Source organism: Juglans regia, chromosome 5 (genome assembly GCF_001411555.2).
Source record: "Juglans regia cultivar Chandler chromosome 5, Walnut 2.0, whole genome shotgun sequence".
NCBI lineage: Eukaryota > Viridiplantae > Streptophyta > Magnoliopsida > Fagales > Juglandaceae > Juglans > Juglans regia.
Window position 1 is genome coordinate 12,733,872 of NC_049905.1, and position 16,017 is coordinate 12,749,888.

The 16,017-nt window shown below is 35.4% G+C and overlaps 1 protein-coding gene across 3 annotated transcripts in view; it reads right to left on the reverse strand.

The window, feature by feature from the left end:
* Positions 1-12,856: 12,856 nt before the first annotated feature.
* The window catches only part of LOC109006950 (vacuolar protein sorting-associated protein 26A-like), a 36,197-nt gene continuing 33,036 nt past the window's right edge, over positions 12,857-16,017 (reverse strand). For all 3 annotated transcript variants that reach the window (XM_035690479.1, XM_035690480.1, XM_035690481.1), the window contains exons 9-12: positions 14,992-15,036; positions 14,461-14,516; positions 14,182-14,357; positions 12,857-13,374 (exon numbers count right to left, since the gene is read on the reverse strand). In XM_035690479.1, the coding sequence (XP_035546372.1) occupies positions 13,199-13,374; positions 14,182-14,357; positions 14,461-14,516; positions 14,992-15,036 (453 nt within the window). In that variant the 3' untranslated portion in view covers positions 12,857-13,198. The remainder of the gene's footprint in view (positions 13,375-14,181; positions 14,358-14,460; positions 14,517-14,991; positions 15,037-16,017) is intronic.

Below are 16,017 nucleotides of genomic sequence, written 5' to 3' on the forward strand. Positions count from 1 at the left end.
AGTCTGACGTTTAAATGTTTTGGTCAAAGTTATTAAATCAATGTTGATGATTTTAGAAAGTGATGATTTGTAATTTTAGATTTTGAGGAATTAAATAGGTTATTTTAGAAGCTTAGGATTAAATATCGAAATACGTGATTAATTGAAAATTTACTAGAATTACGTGATTATTTTATAGTGACGAATAATTATTGTTCGACATTTTTGAGAAAAATTTCGAAAAAAGCTAAGAAGTTCAGGTAAGCGGGGTTCCTATGCTAGACTTTGCATTAAAATAAAATGAGCTGAGATTGATTTTTGGAAAATATACATATTTGGTTGAAAATAAATTTGAACTACCTAAGTTATTTGTTCTGCATTACTCATGAGACTTTTGTTTTAGAAGAAATTATTTTCTATCATGACTGGTATAGACATGAGTTTATTTTTGACATTCTGTTTCTGAACTTTGAAAAAGAGAGCGAATATGAAATTTTGTGCATAAATTATATTTTGATATGATTTTGTTCTGTTCTGAAGATTTTCTGTACTTTGATATGATCTGATGTGATTTTTGAAAACCTCTGGCATAACATTCTGTTTCTGTTTCTGTTCCATTTTGACCTCACCACGGGTGTAAAACTGTGGTCTCTGTTCGGGTTGGTACCAACTTTTCTGTTTCTGGTGCACCCAGTTTGGAAACAAAGTGGTTTTCTGCATGGTCTTTCCTATGTGCACACTCGGGGCTCCGAGAATGAATAATGGGAAGATTCACATTTTGTTTCTACTCGGTTAGCTACCGGGGTTTGCACAACCCTACCACGGGGGTTAAAAATGGAATTTGTTTTGATATGATAAGATAAGATGTGATGTTTCAGTTTATGCTATGCCAAAAGGATTTTGATTATGAATATTTTCGAACTTTCGCTCTGATATTTTTGATAACATGTTCTGATGCTGCATTTTGAAAACATTATTCTGATTCTGCATTCTGAAAGAAAATATTTTTGTTCTGCATTCCGAACTCTGTAAATGCTCATGTTTACACACTAGTATATGTCCTTTACTTATTGAGTTGTTGATAACTCACCCCTAATCTCCATATATTTTTCAGATGATTTTGAATAGTTCAGATAAGGATTAGGATTACGAAACATTGATGAGATGATTATTTAAGCATAGTGGATTACTCATAGAAGATTTTTGAGATTGGCGGGTTGTATTAAGAGATTTTGTAGTATTCTGATGACTTTATATTTTGGAGTCTGTAAATACATTGATGAATTGTGAGTTTTAAGTTATAGGGAGTAACTCTTCGATCCCTGCGGGATCAGGGCGTTACATATTTGATGTATATGTCATGTGAACTTGTTGGTTGTTCGGTTTTATCTGATTATTTGTGACATTGATGTTTCTTCCATGTGTTATGATCTTTTGTTAACATGACTATTTCATGTATGAATAGAATGGTCTATGGAATGTGATCATGTTATGAAAATGGAATAAGAATCCATGTTAGGGTTCGGATTGCACAATGTTTATTGTATGTGAATGTTTGTTACTTGAGAATGGGACTAAGTTCAAGAAAATGTTTGTCTATGACCACTAGAGTGTTTCGGCCACCCATGAGTATTCATTATTAAAGGTTTTGCTTAACACATTAGGAGATTCTAAGTCCATGAAAATTGATTGGAATGCATACTTTCAAATTTAAAGATCTCGGCTATTACTATGGATGAGGTATGATCATTTGGTGATTTAAGTTTAATGAGCTAAGAATGATTCTTGGATATACTAGGGCTTACATGTTTCGGCTTCTACATGAAAATTATTGAATGATTGCTTCTTGATTGATAGTCATTAATGATGGGAACCAAAGTGAGCCTAGACTTAAAGTTCCTTTGCACGTTCCAGATAAGCTAATTACAAGGTCAAGAGCCAATAAGATCAAGAAGGTAAGGCAAGGATTGATGCAATCCACTTGGGACGAGTTTAGCAAGCACCCAACATTCAAGATGGGCTTGAAGGATGAGGATCCAGTTTTGATTCATTTGATAAGCTATGGAAGAGGGCAACAACATGACTTGAAGGCTTTCAACTTGTTTAATTCATTTAAATGACTTATTTTATTAGTTTAGAATAATTGAGTTTATTATGGGAAGGACTTAAGGGGGTCTATTCAAGGGCATGTTAGAAAATTTATTATTTTGTTAAACTAGGGTTTTAAGAAGTACTGTAGCGAACTAGGGTTTCAAAAGTACTATAGCCGAGTTACTGTAGCGTCGTACTGTACCTGTTGCACTATTCACTCATGGGTATTTTTGGAAGATGGGGCTTTATTTTGGCTAGGGTTTTTAATTAGGTTTTGGTTTAAATACTCTTTGTTGCCTCATTTTAAGAACTTTTTATGAAATTTGATGAATTTATTCATTGTGAGTTGAGTTTTACTCATCTTGTTTTTTATTGAACTTTTGAACTTATCAAAGTAAATCACAACCTTTGTGGCGTTCCTCCTTGTAATCTGGGTTCTTGAGATAGGTTCTTCAACTGGTCTAGGTTTTAATATAATCTAGATTCTTGAAATGAGTTCTCATCGGGTCTAGATTCTCCATCCATTGACTTGATTTTGACTTTCTTGATTGTGTTTTCAAATTGATTGTAGGTTCAAAGGATTCCATTCATGAGGGTTCATATCAAGTGGTGTCCCATCCAAAGACTCCTTCCCTATCTCATCATTTGATTGTGTTGGAAACACAATGGGATTCCCTTTTGGACAAGTGGCACCTCCTTCCTTAAAATTGAAGCCTATTTCCTCTTTTCCCCCTTCATTTCATGTCTTAGTTCAATGAATCTTGTGGCTAAAAGGTCTTTGTCAAGCTAGCAATCTTCCTCAATCTCCAACATGTGTGCATGTGTGCCAAGCGGCATGTGAGGAGTGTGTGTGTTTGTACATGGGCTGCCAAAACTTCCGTCTCTTCCCTAGAAAAATCTTCCTTCACCAAACTTTTGGACAAGCATGTAATTGGTCCAAATTTGCACAAACTCCCTTGCCCTAGCCGTCCATCTCAAGGTGTCTTCCCACCAAGATTTTCCTTTTGGAAGCCCTAGGCGTGTAGGCCTTCCTTCCCAAGCTTGATTTTGCCCCTTCCGAAGACAAAACTTTTTACCTACTTTTTGCATGTGTGACATATGGCAAAAACCAAATCTTCCTTCCCCCATGGTTGCTGTGCAAGGCCTCTTGGCCTTTCCTAGGCTCTACTTTTCCATTGCCTCATCAGTCTCCTTCTAAAATCTCTTTCCCATAGTGACAAGTGTCACAAAGCTTCTTCCTACAAATAAACCTCCTTGCATGCATGACACATGGCAAGAATATAGTTGATCTCCTATGGTAGGCGTGTAAGACCAAATCCTAGATCCTTCTTACCTTTCTACCCTCATTTGTATCTAGATTCATCAAGTCCTAGACATAGCTCTATTGGATGACAAGTAGCATACAAGAACTTGAGTTGGGCATGAGCCCTAGTTCCATTGGGCTTCAAACCCTTATTTCTTATGAAGGCTGAAACTCTCATGGGCTGTTTTTAAAAAAATGTTTACACAAAAAGCCTAGAAAGTCTTGGTCGTCATAGCCTCCCCCCCTTAGAAAAAAATTTTGTCATCGAAATCGGTACCATAGTCTCACTAAGATTTTACTAGGGGAAGTTAATCAATCCTCCTTATTACCTCTTGCACTGGCGGCTGTAGACTCCTCATATGATGATGGTTGTGGTACTTCGCCTTCTTCGTTTGTCGTCGAATCTTGCGAGAAATAGAATATCATGTCAAGTCATCATAATACATGTTCACTCACATTTCATTTAACCTATGCGCAATCTCGAGCTTAGTATCTTCGATAGGTTGTCTTTATTCACGGTAATGAATACAATCAACAGATGTATATGAGGTTTCAAAAGGCTCATATCTAGAAGCACGAGCTTCAGCGACACGACTGGATTCTGCTTCATGGTTAAGTCTGAGAAGACGTAACCTATTAGCATCTCTCCATACCAACGGGTCATGTGGGGGTTGACGCTCTTCATGTGGTAGAGCTCTCCTTAGAACGATATTGTTTTGAAACTCTGTGTCTAAAATATGAATGCGATGACGTTCAAATCTTTTCATTTGCTACCAATGAGCTCTCATCATTTGATCCCTCCTTATTTGTCGATTCTAGTGACTATGTTCACATCTTGCCCTAATTTGTGCTACCAAAGATACAGACATGCGAGGGGTATTCCTATTACGAGCCCTGCCCTGTTCATGGGTATGGTAGGTGCACATATCATTACTAAAATTCACAGATAATGCAGAAAGAGTAACACACAAGAAAACAAGATACAAACAATCAATTGCTCAAAAAGTGAAATTCATGAATACAGAAGTTCTAAGTTACAAAACAATGAGGATATTTAGTCCTCATCGAATCTTCTCTTTCCCACATCGCTTCTTGAAAAGCTGGGTTATTCCAAAGAACCTTCACTAACGACACATTTCGGTTTCTTAGTTTTTGTCCTTTGCTATCCACGTCTGTATAGGCCATTCCTCATAAGACAAATTCGGCTGAAGTCGTATGCTACCAACTTCCATCACTACAGGTTGTCTTTCACCAAAAATCTGCTTTAAATACGATACATGAAAGACATTATGCACTCATTGCATCTTAGCTGGTAGATCCAAAGGATATGCGACTGCACCGACTCTTTCCATAACTTCGAACGGTCCTACATACCTGGGACTCAATTTTCCTTTCTTTCTGAACCGTGTAACTCCTTTCATAGGTTATATCTTGATGTACACCTAGTCTTTCACATTAAACTCTAAGTTCCTTCGTCGCTTGTCAGCATAACTCTTTTGACGGCTTTGAGTTGCTTTTATCCTTTTTCGGATCAATTCTACTTGCTTTCGTACATCCTGTAAGTATTCTGGACCTAGCAACTTCCTTTCACCTACTTCATCCCAATACAACGGAGATCTACACTTTCTTCCATACAATGTTTCGTAAGGTGTCATCTGTGTATTGTAGCCTGAAAGCTATTATTGTAAGAAAATTCTATCAATGGCAAATGGCTTTCCTAGTTGCCACTCAACTCCATTTTTTTAAGCACGTAGCATATATTCCAATGTCTGAATAGTTCGCTCTGTCTATCCGTCTGTCTATGGATGACAGGCACTACTAAACCTTAGATTCGTGCCCAACATTTTCAGTAAACTTTGTCAAAAACGCAAAGTGAACCGCGTGTCTCTACTAGTTGTTGGTCATCACAACTGGTGTAGACATGAGCAACATTTTGACGTGCTATTTCTGAAATGTGCAAAAGAGCCAATATGAAATCTATAAATTTTTTACATGTTATATGAAGATGCTTTGAATCCATTTTGATTATGTGAAAATAATATGAAAATGTTCAGTAGAGGTTTGATATGATATGGCATCTGAAAAATCTTTAGCATGACTTTCAGATTCTGTTCTAATTCTATATCTGATTCAGTTTATGGTTCTGATACGATGGTTTTGATTCTATTATATGGTTGCTACCAACATCTCTGATATGAGTGCACCCAGTTTGGAAACAAAGTGATTTTTCTCCGTGTTCTTTCCTGTGTCCACACTCGAGACTCCGAGAATGAATTACGGGAATATTCATATTCTAATATTGTTTGGTTTGGCTATTGGGGATAGCACAATCCTACCACGGGGGTTAAATATGGTATATGATATAATATAGTGATATGATATGATACGATACGATACGATATGATATGATAAGATGAATATGTTCGGTCATGTTATGCCAAAGGGTCTTTGAACTTGAACAATTGATTTTGAATATGAACAGTTTGAAAGGTTGCTCTGATTTTCTGATAACATGTTTTGAGATCTGCTGATTGAAACTGAAATGCTTTGTTTCTGCATTCTGAACTCTTTGAAAAGGCTTATGATTACATACTAGTATATGTTCTCTGCTTACTAAGTTGTCGATAACTCACCCCTTATCTCACAATATTTTTAGATGTTTTCATGTTTTAGCTAAGGATCAAGAATAGAAAGCATGGGTAAGGCTATGTGAGCATAATGGATTGAGCACAAAAAGGATGCCATGGTTATTGGAGAATTGTATTTTGCAAATTTGTTGTGTTCTAATGACATGGTATATGCTGAGAGTTTAACGTTTATATTAAGAATTTGTGGTGATCCTAGTTAATTATTTGGAGTAGTTGAGTTAATACAATGAGATCTACGTGTAATTGAGATGTTGGGGACTTTATCTATACTGTGAGATATGATTTTAAGTGACAGGAAGTAACTCTCTGACACATCTAGGACCGGGGCGTTACACTAGATCCTTTATTTTTATGCAATAGATCTTCAAATAACATAACCATATATCTAAATTCAAGTCCTAACTTGATCTAAGCATTTGATCTTGCATATCATGGCAAAAATTTCATCAAAATATAAGATCAAACCTGAGAACTTCTAGATTGAGCTTAAAACAAACTCTTGCATATTTATCATTATTTCAACAAAGATATAAACCATAAATCTTCAAAAATAAGATCTTAATCCATAGATCAAAGCCTCAAGATCAACATATATGAAAATCAAAGTCATAGGATCAAGTTCCTAGAACCAAAATCATAAACTAAGCCAAAATAGAAACTATTTTGAGCCAATATGTTTCTAACACTTTGAAGATGATGCAAAAATCTTTTATAAAAATCCAAACATGCTTGAATCATACCAAAAACTTTCATATAAACCTGTTAACACTTCATCCTATCAAAAGATATATCCATAATTTCATAAAAATTTCACAAAACAATCAAAGTTCATCACAACCTCAAAATTTGTCAACACCGAACCTTTCAACCAAAAGCACTAACTTTCATAAATCAAACCTCCAATAAAAATTATCCAATACACACCCAAGTAAACTAGACTCAATATTAAACAAAATAAAATAGGACTGAGCCAAAGAAAATAACTTACAAAGTGATAAGTGTTATTGTTATTTGATTTTTATCACTCTTTTATTTATGAAAATGTCATTTTCCCTTCAATACTATTGATTTTATTTTATTTCTACATATTTTTATTTATTTTCTTGGATTTGAAGGAATGAGAATATTTAGTGTAAAAGGAGAGCATTTTGGTACAAAAAGAGAGATTACGGATCTAAACCGATGAGAGACAGCAATATCTGAAGAGAGCCGATGAGATTTAGGGGAGGAGTCTTGTCCCGTGGGCAGCAAAGAGATTTTTGGGCGAGAAGACTTACCTCTCGGTAGGCGAGGAAACTCACAACTAGAAGGCATGAAGACTTGGCAACAAAACTCTAGGCGGTTAGATTGAGTGACTAGTCTAAACGACCAATTTAAAAAATCAAAGTAAACGACATCGTGGGCAACAACTAGAAAATGCGAGAGGAGTCTTTCATCCCTGGCGGGAGTCTTTCCACTTGGTAGGCGAGGAAAGGGTCGTGTGGTCTTTGTGACCTCCACGCCAGTTCATCTGTAACCGTCTCGCCAATTATATTCAGCACACACATCATCTACCCGATGGGACCCTTTTAGTTCTGCAATCAATCTATTGGCGACCAAATCCTCCTGAACTCCGCAATTCAAGCCGCATATCACTAAATCTTCCATTTTACATCATTTTGATATTCTTGGGATAATTTCCTTTATGTTAGCATCTATCTTTAGACACTATTTTCCAGATTTTTAGGTTAGATTGTAGCTGCATGTATTTTGTTTTCGGATTTGAGTTTTGACATTTATTTAATCCCATCTTGTGGGATGAATAGGGAGTCTTGGTTCTTAATCTTAGTCTTAGTTTTAGTCTTGGTCTGAGTTAGAGAGTTCAGAATCAGAGTCTAGAGTTTTTATGTTTTATAGTCTGAGTTTGAGTTTAGAGTTCCAGAATTTATTCTTTAAGTGTTCTTTCGAGAAGGCGGAACTGGAGGGCAGAGGTGAGAGCCGCATGCTTCATCGATCGACTTCAACGAAGAACACCGGTTTTATTCTTTTTCTTTTTAATTCCATTATGAACTAATTCTATTTTTTAGAACTTTGAAGTAGCCGAGCATTGAACACACAGTTTATATTATAATTTATTTTATTTTCAATATTTCCATAATTGAGTGTTTATTCCTTATTCTTATTGCTTACAATTTTCTAGCTAACTATTGTTTGAACTTTTGGATTGCAATGAGACCAAGAGGTGATTTGTGATTAAAGCTCTAGGATTAAACACCATTCGTTGAGCGAAAGTTGAGATGTTTTACCATGACTAGTGTGATTTTCAAGAAAAATTCAAAGAACTTAATGAGTCTCCAATTAGTTAAATTCACATAGAGATATGAAGTTATTAGTTGGAGGTATTTTTTGTATTGTTCGAGAGAAAATATTGAATAGTTAACGGATTTTTATCATTAACTTAAGATAATTGAGATTTTATAACAAGGAAGAATAAATTGTGTGGGATTTGAAGGTGAAGTCAAACGCTCTAAATCTATTCTTATTATTTTTAAAATCTTAATTTTAATGTTATTTTCTTTAGTTTAATTTAGATAAACCATTCTTCAAATTTCGATTTTCCAAATAGTAATTAATTTAGTCAATTTCAATATTCAATAGCATAATTATTCCCTATAGGTTCGATATCCATTTTCTTTAAAACACTTTACTACTTGTTACGATTTTGTTCAGTTGTAGATATATTTTTATGCTAACACAAAGCTTAGAATGAAGAATACAAAAATTGCCCATAATTTCTCTCTTGCACTCTCTCGATTTGATCTAGGAGAAAGGGATGAAATGTGCTTAGTGTGGAGGAGAAAAGCAAGGGGCATGAGGTATAAGGAAGGGTTGACATGGGTGGGTGAGTGACGGACCAAGTGATGGGAGGTAGGCTTGTGCAAGTGGAGGAGAAAGGGCTGAAGTGAGGTTGTCATGTTGCTGCTGCTAGCCGAGTGGGTGGGATGGGTGACTTTTTGACTTTCCATTAAAATACTATTTGGGGCTAGTCATGAGGTGGCATGACAATGGTATGACGTTGTAAGGAGGAGGAAGCTTGGGCCAAGTGGTAGTTTTGGTGGGACTAAATGGGCTAACCAAAATGCATCTAGCTTGTAGTCATAGTTGGTTCAAATGCAATCTCTCTTGGTCAAATGAAATTAACAAGATGTAAGGGAGTGGGTGAGGATGTAAGAGTGTGTAATTTAGTGGTTAATTGTATGTGGAAGTGATTTAACAAAATATTCTTACGAGACTAATGGTGCAATTCATTTAATAAAATAAAATTATAAGTGCCTTAATTAAATAGAAAGGCAATCCCATATATTATTCACCCGAAAAAATTGAAACTTATTATTGCACTATAAAATCCTAAATTATCATGAGTCTAATGGTACAATTAATTTCATAAAATTATACTCATAAATGCCTTAATTAAATAGAAAGACAATTTTATCACTATAGTGGATCGGGATCTGACTATGCTAAAGGACTAAAACTTATTTGATCTCTCGATTTGTAAAATCCGTTCGATGTCTCACGACATTTCTTTTTTTGATCGGTAAGGTCTCACAACATTTCTAAGATCCAAAAAAAATCATCTATTGAAATTCTTTCGGGTTGTTACACAATGTTGACTGAAAGAGACCTGTTGTCACTAGGACAAGATTAGTGCATGGTTGTGCCATGCTTAAATTACTCCATTCAACTAATATATATATATAGGGGCTTAGCAAATATATATATATATATATATATATATATAAACACACATATATATATATATCTGTATGTATATATGTAACGACCCGTTCTCGGAGGTTCAGAGAGATAACTCTTATTACTTAATATCAACTCCAATATCACAACTATAAAATCCAACTCCATAAAATATTAATTTATTTGCTCAACCCAAATATCCATGTTCCTTCATAGAGACAACAAATAAATTCTCAGTAACATAAATTAAAAACTCCCAAAGACTCAAAATTATCCTTAACTCAACACATCAAAATATCCAAAAATAATCAATTTACTTATTATGACTCTCAAATAAGTATTTGTACCCTCAGACACTTATTCTTCTACTATCATCACACCTTGCTAAAACTTCATACTCTTATTCTTCAATTGAACTATTAAAATTATCTGAAAAATGTTTAGAGATAAGGGGTGAGTTATCAACAACTCAGTAGACAAATAACATATACTAGTGTGTAAACATGAGCATTTACAGAGATCATAGTGCAGAACAAAACATTTCCATTTTCAGAGTGTGGAAGCAGAACATGTTATCAAAATATTAGAGCGAAGATTCAGAAATAATTTCATTCAAAAATATTATTTGGCATAGCATAAATGATCATCATCATCATTAGAACATCATATCAAAATAGAGGCCATGTATAACCCTTGTGGTAGGGTTGTGCCTCTGCGGATAACCAAGCAGAACATAAATCTCTCTATCATCAAGGTGTGCACTCAAAACAGAGACCACTACTATAACCCGTGGCAGGGCCGTATCCACTATTATAACTCATGGTTGGGTCGTATCCACTATTATTACCCGTGGTTGGGTCGTATCTACTATTATAACCCATGGTTAGGCCATATGCCACTATTATCACTCGTGGCAGGGCCGTAACTACACAGAGTGGAAACAGAATCAAATTCAGAATCAGAGTCATGCTAAAGGTTTTCAAAAATCACATCTTATCCAAATAGAGTACTGAACAAAATCATATCATTTTCATAATCAAAGCAGATCCAAAGCATATTTACATAATTATGCACAAATTTTCATATTCACTTTTTTTGCATAGGTCAGAAATATAATGCCAAAAATAAGTTCATGTCTATACCAGTCATGATAAAAATGCTTTCTCTTTCATCAGAGTTCAATGAGTAATGATGAAGAAATAACTGAGGTTATTTTCACATTTCTTTTCAAAACATATAATGCACATTTTCATAAATCAACCTCAGTTCATTTTTATTTTATGGAAAGTCTAGTATAGGAACCCCGCTTACTTGAACTTCTTAGCTTATCAAAATTTCTCCACATCAGTACTGAACGAAAATCAATCATCACCTATAAAATTGCCATGTAACTCCCATAAATTTTCAATCGAACACGTATTTCAATATTTCAACCTGAAATGTCTATTTTAATTCCTCAAAAGCCTAAACTTCTCTTAACCTTAAAATATAACATCACTTTCTAAAATCATCAATGTTCATTTAATAACTCCAACTTATTTATTATAGAAGTTCAACTATACAATATAAACTTAGATAACATAATTATATTAAAATCTATGTAAATATAGCAAAAATACCATTTAATTAAAATAGACTTAATTAGTCTCTCTTTTAAGAGTTAAAAAAATAAAAAAAGTCTTGCACTACATTGTACTTCTAAGAAATATATTAAAAATATAATAATACTAATACCATATTACAAATCTTTATTATTATCTTTATAAAATCATGTATTTTCTTAAGTAAAATTAAACCAAGACCATTTATTAAAAACATAACTCATTTAAACCAAGCCCAAAATAACTAGAATAATTTCTATAAAAGTGAAATCTGGCCCATAATATTTGTAAAACACATAACCATATGAAATAAGTTCAACACCAGTGGGCCTTAATGGCAAACTTGTAATATCGTAAATCATGTTTTTTTTTTTTTTTGGTTTTTTGTTTTTGTTTTCCTTCTTCTTCTTGTAGCAGCTTTGCACAAACCAGAACTTTCACCATTTTAATAATGCTACGAAGACTCACCCAAAGAAAGAAAATTGCGACGGACGAAGAGCTGGGGGGTGGTGAATAGTGATCGCAACAGAGCACTGCGAGAGAGGGAGAGAGTAACATGGTGAGAGAGTAAAACGTGAGGGAGATAGAGAGTAAGCCTAGAGAGATTGATATGGAGGTGCTATCGATGGCTTACAGATAGGTATGCGGCGAAAAAGGAGCAATGGCAGTGATTTCTGTGGGGCCTCAACGTGATGGAGCTCTAGGTGGAGGGTGGGTGCAGTCGTTCAAGGTGGGAGCAACACTTCCTTGGTTTCAGGTGTGCAAAAATAGAGCACAACAGTCTAGATTTTCCTTTCGGTGGCTACGCATGGAGGCGTGGGAAACTTTATAGAGAATGTTGGCACTTTGGGGTGGTTTGTGGGGGTGCAGTAGGCCTTTAAGGCAGCAAAGTAGAGGAAGTGTTGCTTCACTACAACTCAGGCGGTGGCACTCTAGCTTAGGTTGAAGATGATCACTACGTGCTTGAGGGGTTGTGCCATGTGCATGAAGTGTGTAACGCATATATATAGAAAGAAACTGATAAAAAACCCTAAAGAAACAAATGGTAGAAAAATTGCCGTAAATGTATATCTCCTATGCAAGTAGCTGTCGTGAATGTCATAGAGATAGGAACGTGCATGCCGTAGAAAAAACTGACGTCAAGTGTGACCCTAGTTGAGGGAGGCTCTCCGTGCGTGAGATAATGCCTAAATAGCCTACGAAAAAAAATAGGAAAATACGTGTATAGTGTAATCTCACGGCTTGGGCTTTAGGGCTCGTTTCAAAGTATTAAGGCTTTGACTTAGTAGTCTAATTCGTTCTATAACTAAGTCGAGCTGGATACTAAAAAAAAAATCCCACTTATCCATAAAAAAATATTAACCGAAAAATAATCTAAATATCAAGCCCAATAAAAGTCAATATTTCATCAATACAAATTATTCGTTAAAATCCAAGTGGACTTTTCATCCATATTAAAAAAAAAAAATCGAACGCGAGTTTCATGCTAGGCCCGGGTGTTACAATATACACAAAGGGGCTCCATATATTTAAATTGAAAAATGAAATGATACAATGGCAGTGTAAATCACAAATCTATGACCCAAACTCAAAAATATTTATTTTAGACACAAGCAAAAGAAGGCAAGATTTTGGAGTTAATGCTGTCATTTCATGTGTTTGATTATCAAGAAAAAGCAAAGCCAAACAGCAACCTTGTTAAAATTGCAAGTCACAGGAGTAGCTCATGAAGATGAATCCACCAACTCCTGAAAAGAACCACACAAGAATCCCACTAGATGGAGCCATAGTGTGCTGCCTGTTTCACACGGTGGAATATTTGAGCTCAAAATTGAAGTAGTTTAACTTTCGAGTAACCGATAGACTGTGATTTCTTGCTGCTTGAAATACCTCCGATCTTCTTCGTCCACAAAAACAAGATTCAAGTAGTATTTCACACTAAATTTGTTGTTGATGTTGCGATATGTCGGTGTCAGTTCATATGGACTGAGGAAAAGTCTGATTGGAATAGATTCTCCTGCAAGAGCATTGGTTGATTCACCCAATAATTAAAAACAAACTAGAGTTGCATGGTATGATAGAAGAAGCATGGTATAGAAATTGACTGGTGCAAGAAGAATTGACTAAGGCCCATCACTGTGTTAAAGACCTAACTATTGATCCAAAAACCCTAGGACTATTGGATACTAATTTGATTAAGCCTTTAACCCTTGGGATCATAAAATTCCACCACGCTTCCGAATCCGACGTCTATGGTGGCCCACTCTATCGACATTGACCCGGTGGTAGCTCTTTCCCTTTTGGCGGCTTTACTTATCTATCAGTATTTAATGACTTAACACCATGCCTATACATAGTACTAAGACATTTTAATCAAGCCTATAGGTCGTCCCCTCCGTGACTTGAACTCGTGACGTAGTCCCTATTCTGATACCAATTGTTAAAGACCCAACCATGATCCAAAATCCCTAGGACTATTGGATACTAATTTGGTTAAGCTTTTAACCCTTAGGATCATAACACACTGACCAAGTTACGGAATCACATTGAAATTATATAAGACATGTAAGTTAAAGACAGGTCATATCAAGGAACGACCTCAACATGGAAGGGCATAAGGGGAAATGATCTTCTATATTTGTGAATTATCACTGCTTTTCAATTTGCACAATAAACTATCAAAACTGACAATAGGCACCCTATGTTAATAAATTTTGACAATTTACACCCTTGGTTAAGACTTCGGTAAAAAAATAAAAATTTCAGAAGAGTTGTACCGGACAGAAATTATACTTTATGATATGTACACTACGAAACTGCGCACCTCTAACAGGAGCACCATCCATCAACTCGAATTTCGCAAGGGTCTCTGTTTCAACATATGTATTGGGCCCCGATCCAGTTGACTCCCGACGCCTAATCTCGAGCTCCATATTTTTAATCTTGATTCTCACCAAAAGAAAATATATTTTGCCAATGATGACATCCTTTAGGTGATACCTTCAAAATGTTTGAGGTTCAATACGAAAATAATCTTCAATTCCTTTCTGCGGGGAAAGTTAAAACCAACCGCCACTTTACAGTGACTTTTACTGGTACTTACTTGCTTTTACCATACTCAAACTCAATGTGTAGACAATCCTCGATTCCAACCTCCATCTGCATGATAACATCAATATAAACAAACCAAGCAATAAGGCAACACAATGATTCCATTTTTTTTTTAAAGGTTTGCGTTAAGATGCAGATAATTACATCTTTTGACAAATTCCCTAACAAAGCACTGAATTCCACAGCATAAAAATGCAGACATCGGAAGGAGTGATTATGAAAGCAAGAAAGTAATCAAGAATCAGAATAAGCATTTGTAATATCCAAAAGATTAGATGGATTCAACTCCGCTTGTTGGGTTAAGCATCATCCACTTGTAACAAGTAAATATCAACAGTGTCAGGAAATTTGAGAATACTGGAGCAGGAAGGAGCTCACGTCAACCATGTATATAACGCAAGAAGCCGATGCATTAAGAAAAGAACCACCATTCTAAACTTAATGCTGTTAATGAATAAGAACTCACACCAACCATCTATATAGTGTAAGCAACCAATTCATGCAAAATTATCATCATTCTAACCTTGATGCTGTTATTGATTGATGGAGACGGTGTGTAGTTGCGAACCTGATGCAGGTAAAAAAAAATCATTCAAAACATAATAATTAAAAAGAGAACTTTTTGTAATATTCTTATATCTGAAAATTTAAAGATATTCTTCTTTCAATCTACTACTATAGCAATTCAGCAAAAGATTAGCATCTACAGGAGGTTTAAGAAAGGAGATGAGGTGACTAAAACATTATTTGGGCTATCTGTTTCATTGATACATAATTAAATTATTTCCTCCTAGATTATCATCTGTCCATAAAGCAATTAGACACTACCCATTTTACATTATACACACAAATACACCCCCCTAAATATCTTGAACACATTTTCAATTCTGACCATTAGGCACTAACAGCACAAACATTTTCTAGCACTGTTGACATTTTAATTCGCTGCCCTACACTAACCATATTTTATGCAGAATATTCAATTTAAATAGAAACCTTGTACCTGTCAGTCCTCTAACATGGCAACTCATGTCAAACGTGCTTGGGCTTGCCCCAAATTCTAACACTTTTTTTCCCATTTACATTAACAAGTTCCGTAGTTAATGCTATTAGATCACCGCAACAATGAAGATGAGTACATACACCCACACCAGGCACAGTGAAGCTGGGTAAGTTGATAGCGACCTAGCAACAGTGCTTTCCCATTTTTAAACCACTTGATGCAGAGTCAGGCTCCTGTTGGACTACGCAGAGTATAATGTTTAAAGCATTATAAGCATTAGAATACTTCCTTTCAAGGTTTAAGTTACAGCTGCAATGTGGCAATGCATTAGAACCGTTTCTAGTCAACAATGTCACACCGACCTCACCTGCAATACCAATCAATCACAATGATGTTCCTTTTCCTTCGATTATTTGTTGAGGGAATCTTTCCTAGAGAGGCTATCCAAACAAAAAGCATGGCTCTCGAAGGCACCAATGTCCACCAAATGCTCTTCCTACGAAGGAGCAGTTATCTAAATAAGCTTGTCTTCCTCTCTTCACAACT